The sequence below is a fragment of the Dichomitus squalens genome (assembly GCF_000275845.1).
Source record: "Dichomitus squalens LYAD-421 SS1 unplaced genomic scaffold DICSQscaffold_34, whole genome shotgun sequence".
Classification (NCBI taxonomy): domain Eukaryota; kingdom Fungi; phylum Basidiomycota; class Agaricomycetes; order Polyporales; family Polyporaceae; genus Dichomitus; species Dichomitus squalens.
In genome coordinates, this window is record NW_006766916.1 from 254,963 (window position 1) to 262,671 (window position 7,709).

General features: G+C 53.2%; 3 protein-coding genes across 3 annotated transcripts in view; 1 reads left to right on the top strand and 2 right to left on the bottom strand.

Moving 5' to 3' along the window:
* Positions 1–3,675: 3,675 nt before the first annotated feature.
* On the bottom strand, positions 3,676–4,696 carry DICSQDRAFT_172572 (uncharacterized protein; the record flags this gene model as incomplete). Its single annotated transcript, XM_007368328.1, has 2 exons — positions 3,676–3,771; positions 3,830–4,696. The coding sequence occupies 2 exons, from the start codon at positions 4,694–4,696 to the stop codon at positions 3,676–3,678; spliced, it is 963 nt and encodes a 320-aa protein (XP_007368390.1).
* Positions 4,697–5,699: 1,003 nt separating this feature from the next.
* Positions 5,700–7,106, top strand: DICSQDRAFT_109553 (uncharacterized protein). The gene is made up of 2 exons (XM_007368329.1): positions 5,700–6,147; positions 6,207–7,106. Exons 1-2 carry the CDS (start codon positions 5,816–5,818, stop codon positions 6,952–6,954), a joined length of 1,080 nt encoding a protein of 359 aa, XP_007368391.1. The 5' UTR covers positions 5,700–5,815; the 3' UTR covers positions 6,955–7,106.
* Positions 7,087–7,709, bottom strand: part of DICSQDRAFT_148834 (uncharacterized protein) — a gene marked incomplete at both ends in the record, with an annotated part of 1,339 nt that continues 716 nt past the window's right edge. Inside the window, 2 exons of the mRNA XM_007368330.1 lie at positions 7,087–7,467; positions 7,530–7,697. Coding sequence (XP_007368392.1) covers positions 7,087–7,467; positions 7,530–7,697 — 549 coding nt within the window. The remainder of the gene's footprint in view (positions 7,468–7,529; positions 7,698–7,709) is intronic.

Here is a 7,709-nt window from a genome sequence, read left to right on the forward strand (position 1 = left end):
CAGCCATGCGACGCAGTAAGTCCTTGTCGACTTGGCAATAACGTTGCAACATGTCTAGAGCTATATCCTTCCATCATTCATCAGTGTGAATATCCCGCTGGCGAAATCAAAACATACCTGGTCATAGTGTCTCAACCTAGCTCTAGCCGGCACTCCGATAATGTGCGTAACGAGTAGAGCAGTCGTGAATACACCCAAGAGGGCCTCCTCTGGAGTACGATCGAGCACAGCTCCTGACATGAAGCACCTATACCTATCACGCTGATACAACTGATACACCCTAAGCGGGAGCGAAGATAGAGCTCAGCAAATTGACCTACTTCGTCTCTCAAGACAGCCCATCGACGATACGCCACGGTATTCCGGGAGAGATCTTCAGATCGTCCTGTCGGGGTAGTATCTCCTGAATCTGAGTCTTCACCAGATGACTTCGCAGGCAACACCGCTTGGATATAACCTGGACCTCGAAGTGTTAAAGGACACGAACAGTAAGAGCGGGCAGTCGAAGAGCTTACGGGGCCAGAGCACAAAGGCAAGCCAAACCGAAGCGAGCCGACCCAACGCTTCTGCAACACTCTTCGGCTGATCTTGAGAACAAGCCACAGCGCTCTTGGCATGACTAGCACAAGCACAAATGGCGGCAGAAACATATCGCGCACCAAGTGGCACTCGAAGTGTAGTCGCTGCCTCGTACATCGTATCAAACAGTCGCCTCGATGTATACTTGATCTTCAATCTCGTATGCGGCTGAATGCGGCGAACCCACGGAGGAACATTGATTTCTCCAAATGATGGTTCGTCATAGACCTGCAGATATTCTTGGGCTTGGCTATGTAAAGCCATATCAGAGACGGCGGGGTCAGTCAGGAGCCGTTCCACTTCGGCATTGAAGCTTTCTTCAAGGGCGTAATCGAGCGACATGTCGATGAGGAGGGCGGGGAGCTCTTGGCACAATGAGCTGAACGACTGCAATGAGTCGGAAGGAGGAAGAAAGCGAACGTTGATCACCACACCTTGATTACATCATCTGTTGTCATGGGCGCTCATTTAAAGCGGTACGAACCGTACTACGATGCCGCGGTCGAGAACGTTTACGATTTCACGCAACTGGCTACGTAGCAGGCTGCATAACCATGTATTCACGCAGTCGACTGATAGCGAAGCTCGCCAAGCTCCGTGTGTATGTAGCTACGCAGTCGTGTAACTGCGCGTCAATTGTAAGTTGTAACTGGAGCGCCCTCCGGCAGGAGTTCGGCGAAGGGCAAGGCCAAAGTCTATACATACTGCAAAGCCCTTGAGTAGACTCGTTTTGCGCGCATTGAGAACTGGATAAATGGCAGAGAACATTTGGATTATAGTCTATCTACGTTGCGCAAGGAAAGAGCTTTGTTGCAGGGGCCACTAAGAACTTAGAAAAGGATACTTAGCGTCGCTTACCCGACTCTGCGATTACGCGACTGCACGCTTGTGTTGTAACTGCAAAAGCGAACGCACGACTGCGTGCATTCGTGGCTACGTAGCCAGTTGCGTACAATCGACACTCTGCCGCGGTCAAGGTGTTTCAACCTTTCAACAAGCCGGAACGGATGCAGAAATACAGAATTTCACAGGGAGCCCAGGGGCAGAAGATGTTCAGCGTACTGCACGATTTCGGCGATGTACGAAACATTAACCGATTCTCCTCAGCTGCCACTTTCCCCTACTCGTATGCACCTTCCTGACCGCAATAGCCGTTGCCCGAACCTCGAATTGCCCCTGAGCTGCGACGGAGCCAGTAATGAATGCAAACCCTCTGCTCTCATCCCTGCCGCTAACTGCTTCTCTGCCACTACCATCAACGGGTAGCAGGTAAATTCTGTCCGCCAAAACTATCTCTTCGCTGCTGAGCACATCTTCATGGATAGGAATCACGACTGTTCCTCCCTGAGACGACATGACAGCAAGGTGCCTGACTCCCCCGCGAGTCCAACTATCGGCCGCCATGACCGCATAGCTGGTAAACGCGATACCTTGCATGTATGGTCGATGCCCCACAATGTCGCTGATCGTCTCATCACGGGTCGTTTCGCCCCTAATGATGCATAGCGCGAGGTTCAGGGCAGCTTGCGCGATCCCGTCGTTCTTCACAGCCCGGAAGATGTCTGCCATAAGACCCACTTGGAGACCGAAGAGCATATCCCAGATCTCGTCCGGGGCGTGTCCAAGTCCTCGCAGATAGTCAGCGGTGTCGGATATGGAGCCCGGGAGGACTGCGTCCGTATAACTCCGGTTGAGCGATAGGGAAGCAACAGACCGGCTTGTGCGCCCTCGTAGCGTTTAGCTTCGGTCGCTGTAACGCGAGCGCTGCGCCAAGAAGTAAGGTTGCTGTACGGGGATCCTCTAACAAGCTCGGGGATAGGAGCTAGACCCATACCGTCGTCACACGCCTTCTGATCAATCACGGCCGTCCAGGTTAGCCACGAATAGTCATCAGGAAAAACTGCACTTGCTAATGAGGGATAATTACCCCTAATGAGGCCGATTAGGGCATTAGTCTCATTAGCTTAGTCCCGTCCTAATGAGCGGCCGAATAGATGGCCATTATGTCCATAAGCGCGCTACGCAAATGGATCAATAATGCCCTCTTACGCTGCTCTTATTTCAATAATCGTACACTCATTTTAGTGTCATATATATATTGTCATTACACATTACAAATGGCGATAGGCAATTGTATTGAGCGTTCATATACTCTAGTACAACTCTAGTACAACATGACACGACAACTATGGCTAGGTGAGACGGATCTACGGGACAAACTAGGCATCCTACTGGGATATGGATATACCTGCCGGGATAGGCTATTAATGTATATACTAACAGAGGGTAGGGAGAAGGAGTGGTGAAGGAACAATAGTTCCGAACAGGCATCATGATGTTAATCTAGTGCTACTGCATGTCCTCACTGGAGATCATGGATATTACACACGAACAGGAAGTGTACGCGACAAGGGATGGAGGAACTTACGCGCACACGAGGAGAGCACCCAGTTCGTGCTGCACCCATGGAGTTCACAGTGACTCAACGGGGCAGGCGGGGAGAGGTCAAACGGAATGAACACACCTAGAGCTTTGTGGAGTATTCACTCCTTAATCTGCGTCCACCTACCTGCACTGCTGCTCCTTCCGGATAACGAACATATGAACACGCTGCGCCACGCAACCTACCAGATAAGGCCAGTGTACCTCACTGAGGTGTTCACATGCAAGCTTGACCTACTCAGACTATACCAGGAGTAGCACAGAGACGGAGTAGAGCAGAGACAGAGTAGAGCAGAGACGGAGGAGTAAGAGCGAGCTACTGTGATGTGGCAGCTGGGAGACAAGACTTGCACTCAAACGCCCGTCGAGTTTGCACGTCCAAGCACGACAGGCGTCTAACCAAATGTCCTTCCGCGTCCAAGTCCCTGAGCGCTCGAAGAGGTAGCCGTGCATCCGCCGGAGTGCACACAAGCGGACAACACCTGCAACCTCTCAAATTGGCCACCTTCAAACATACATAGACCTCTAGAACAAGGAAGTACGCTGAAACTTAGTAAGTCAAATCGTCGCTCGCTTACGTTTGCCGCCTGTCATTAGAGACGGTGAAGAGTGGATTAGCAGCCATTATCAAGGACTACACTAATTTATCTCTAATTAGCGAACGCGGTTTTTCCTGATGGTCTCCGATTGCAACGGCAGCTTCGAAGAGGTCTCGGACGACGAGGTTGAATGGCCTGTCGTACGATGGCACTACCGATCTCGACAGTCCGCAGACGCCAACCATGGAGTACACCAAATCGTGCCGTACCGAGGCATTGCGACGCCAGACGCAACCGATTGCCTCCCCAAGCGTCAACGCTCTTGTAGTTGCAGCGGTCATCGCTGACACGGAGTCCCAGAAGGATGACGGGCGACCAAACGTGAGTGTTAGGCCATCCGGCCCAGAAACCGAGGCGGCCTTCAAGCGAATGGCAGGAACTATCTTCAGTATATCGTCCATAGGCACTATATGTCCTGCGTCTCCGACGAGGAAAGTACGGGGGTTGAGCGTGGCCTCTTGGAACGTCCACGCGTGTTCCCACCACCTGTGCTGAAACATCGCCGCGAAAGCGGGATTGCCTCCGCCCGTCGCAAACTGGAAGCACCCATGGATGTCTCCGACGTCGACAAGGTCTCTGTATGCCTCTGTCTCCATGATTTCCACGCCGCGTTTGACGGCCTCGCACGTGCGGTCGTCGACGCCGGATATGATACTCACCACAGACTCTGCACCTCGATAGATATCCGCCATCTTCGGGAGCTCTTCCTCTTTTGCCTTCTGGTCGTCTTGATGGATGCAAATCGCGTCGATCCAGATGGTGTACGATGTGTACCGCGTCAGGCGGGTGGCGAGGGCGAGCGCCTGGGTCGTCACGCGACGGCCTTCCCATTTGACGAGCTCGGGATCAGGATCCCAGGTATAAGAGACCGCGATGTAAGGAATGTGCTCGCGATTGGGTTCCTGCGGGACCTCAATGAGGCGGCCGTTAAGGATCAAATTACGCGGGCGGGCCAACGCGGCTGAGGTAGTACGACTATAAGCGATGCGCGTAAGTCTGGTATCTTGGGCGATGTGTCCATTCTGTGAAGAAGGGCTGACCTCTTCTGACCCAGAATATACTCCAAAGCAGGACATTCACAAACAGGTCGAGCCGTGCTTACTGTGTCAAATGATTCCTCGTACACCGTACACCGCGGTTTCACAGTTGAGATCGACCGGACCATCATATTGCCGCAAGAGTGGCCCTGTGCATCCTCGCATACCCACTGCTTGAGATTTGCCATCGTCTAGATTGCAACGATATACTCCTTGCGAACGGGATTGGTGGGCTAGGATGGATCTCAATAGCACTCCGTTGCTGAAGCATACAGTTCTCGCAAGGGTCAAAATACAGCTAGCGAGCTGTGGAGAGTCAACTTCACAGATAAAGACCAGTCCCGAGTGAAGATGTATAAGACGTCGAAACAGCTGCAGAAATTGGCAAGATTATGTAATCAAGTCTCAGGCTGCAGCAACACATCAAACCCAAACAGGCATTTGAGCCAGGTAAAACGCTTGGAGTCCCGTTCGACGAGTGGCCCCCTAGTATCATTGGACACGGCATATAATTCGCGGCGATGCTTTATCACCAACTTCCTTGTATTGCCCACTCGTCGTCATCAATTAGGGGTCGTTCGAAAGTCTCCTATCGATCCGTGGATGATGACGAGATGTATATCACAGGTTCCTCCTGAACGGAGTACAGGCCCCGTTGGATGACTCGTATCTTGTGCGAGAATCATTGTAAATCATGTATAGTGCCACTAGCATGCTGAAAGAGCCGCAGCTGTTTCGTGTTGGCGATTTTTGGCCACTGTGTACAATTCTGGTAGCACTTTCACAGCTCTCGGCTACTTCAGCGGCAGAGATGACCGTCGTGTCCTCCATTGGGGAAATCAGTGAGATGGCTGACTCGTATTCTGGCCTCCCTGGGTACGCCATGGCCCGCACATGACATTAATGCTGTATAGACTACCGCAAGGCTGGACCCTAACCCGCGGGCTGCGCCGTAGCTGATTTGGGAAAAAGACAACATCGGGAGACGCAACAGCACAGCCACACACGCGCCTCCCTCCCACTCGGTGACCCTTGCCGCAGCAGCTGCAGTACTGTATACTTAAGTCTCGATCGCCCGTAAACCCCTTTCTTTGCCTCTTCTTTGTAGCCGTCTACAACACTCTACCTTCACAGACACCACAACCTGCGACGTGAATCATGGAAGAACCGACCAGGAAACGTTTTCGGATCAACGATGACAGTGCCCATCCCGTGCCCACGACCGCCTTTGACAAAGTCCAAGCTGCAGCGCGCGACAGCGAGTATTGGTTCGATGACGGGAACCTCATCCTTCTGTCTCAAGGGTTCGCATTTTGCATATACAAGGGCCTACTTGCGGAACACTCGTCTGTGTTCCGCAGCATGTTTCAAGTCGCAACGCCAGCGACAGAAGAACTGGTCGATGGTTGTCCTGTGGTTACACTCTACGACTCGCCGAACGACTTACGCGAGCTATTCCGGCTCATATATCCACTGAAATCTACTCTCAGGTGACCTATTCTCCATATTACTTTGCTTCTTCCTTGCGCTGATCTGAACGTGGGGCTAGGCTGGTTGGGCGGAACGTCGACATCACCTTCATCTCAGCTATCATCCGTCTCGACCACAAGTATGAGCTAAGGGGCATGTACGAGCAGGCGATGAGCTACCTCACCACCTACTACACCACTAACTTCGATGCCTGGGCCGACGGCCGCAACGCCACTGACTGGCAACCAAAGCCCATCGACGCGATCGGCGCCGTCAACCTGGCGCGCCTCACTAATACCACCGCCATCCTCCCTTCCGCCTTCTACATCTGCGCGACGCTCGGCCCGGACCTCGCGCGCGGAATGAAACGGGAAGACGGCTCTGTCGAGCGACTGTCTCCGGAGGACATGGTGTTGTGCCTCCAGATGAAGGAGCGGCTCGCCACTGAGAACGCACATACCGCGTTCCTCCTCTTCCGCCCGGCGGGGGCGCAGAACTGCTCGAACCCGTCCGGGCACTCGTACTGTGCGGAATTGTGGCGGAAGCTCCTCGAGTACTCCGGCTTGTCGAAGGCGCCGCACCCCGTCGCGTCGTCGCGTGCGCTGGACAGCTGGGTCGAGAATGCGGACAGCATCCCGGCGAGTGCGGTGCAGCCTACCCCAATGGGTCCGTACATGCTGTCGTTCTCGTCGCCCTCCCGCGCGCTATGTAAAGGCTGCCGGAATCACTTGCAGACGCGCGATCGGGAGTTTCGCCGGCAAATATGGCGCAAGCTGCCCGAGTTTGTTGGGTTGACGATAGAGAATTGGGACACGCCTGCGGCGTAAGACTCTCCGCCGGGACTTGACCACTGGAAGTATCTTCGTTCCACTACATAAGTCCAAACGTGTATAGCTCGGATAGCGCCCGAAGAACCCATCGGTGTTGCGACGTTCCTCAACCTCATACACATACATACATTACTCGACCATCTCCGCAGACTGCCCGTACGCACTGCTATCAACTACGATAGACTTGTAGAAAGTTGTGCCATCAGCACTCGGTACAGCGGGTTCATCGGAACCGTCGGACGAGATAATTCGATCGAAGATCTCAGCAGCGCCGCTGAGGCGTAAGACACCTGTTAGTGCAGCATGCAACCGCAGGAGCTGGGGATTAGGGAGTGCGACACCCAATTTGTCGTGGGTGCGCTTCCCACTACGAAGGTTACGCGACGAACTGTCTTCGGGGTTGTCCATCGGCCACTCAGGGCTGTGGTCTTTGAACGTGGTGTGAGTCTTCTTCGTCTGTGCGCCCATATCACTGGGGACATATATCCTGATCTTGTAGTGGTTGTCTGTCTACGAGCAGAGTATATGATTGTGAGATCGTGCATCAGCTCTTGATCTCATGCGGCACAGACCTCAGTGGGAATCAAGCACCACTTGAACGCATCGAATGCGAGATGGCAACTAGCAGCTAGGAGCATCCCGTTCTCGGGATCATCCATGCCCGACATGTTCTCAATGATTCTCTGATCAATCTGACAATAATGCCTCAAGATATCAAAGGTGGCGGTCACTGAACGGGCCTACAGGTAGCG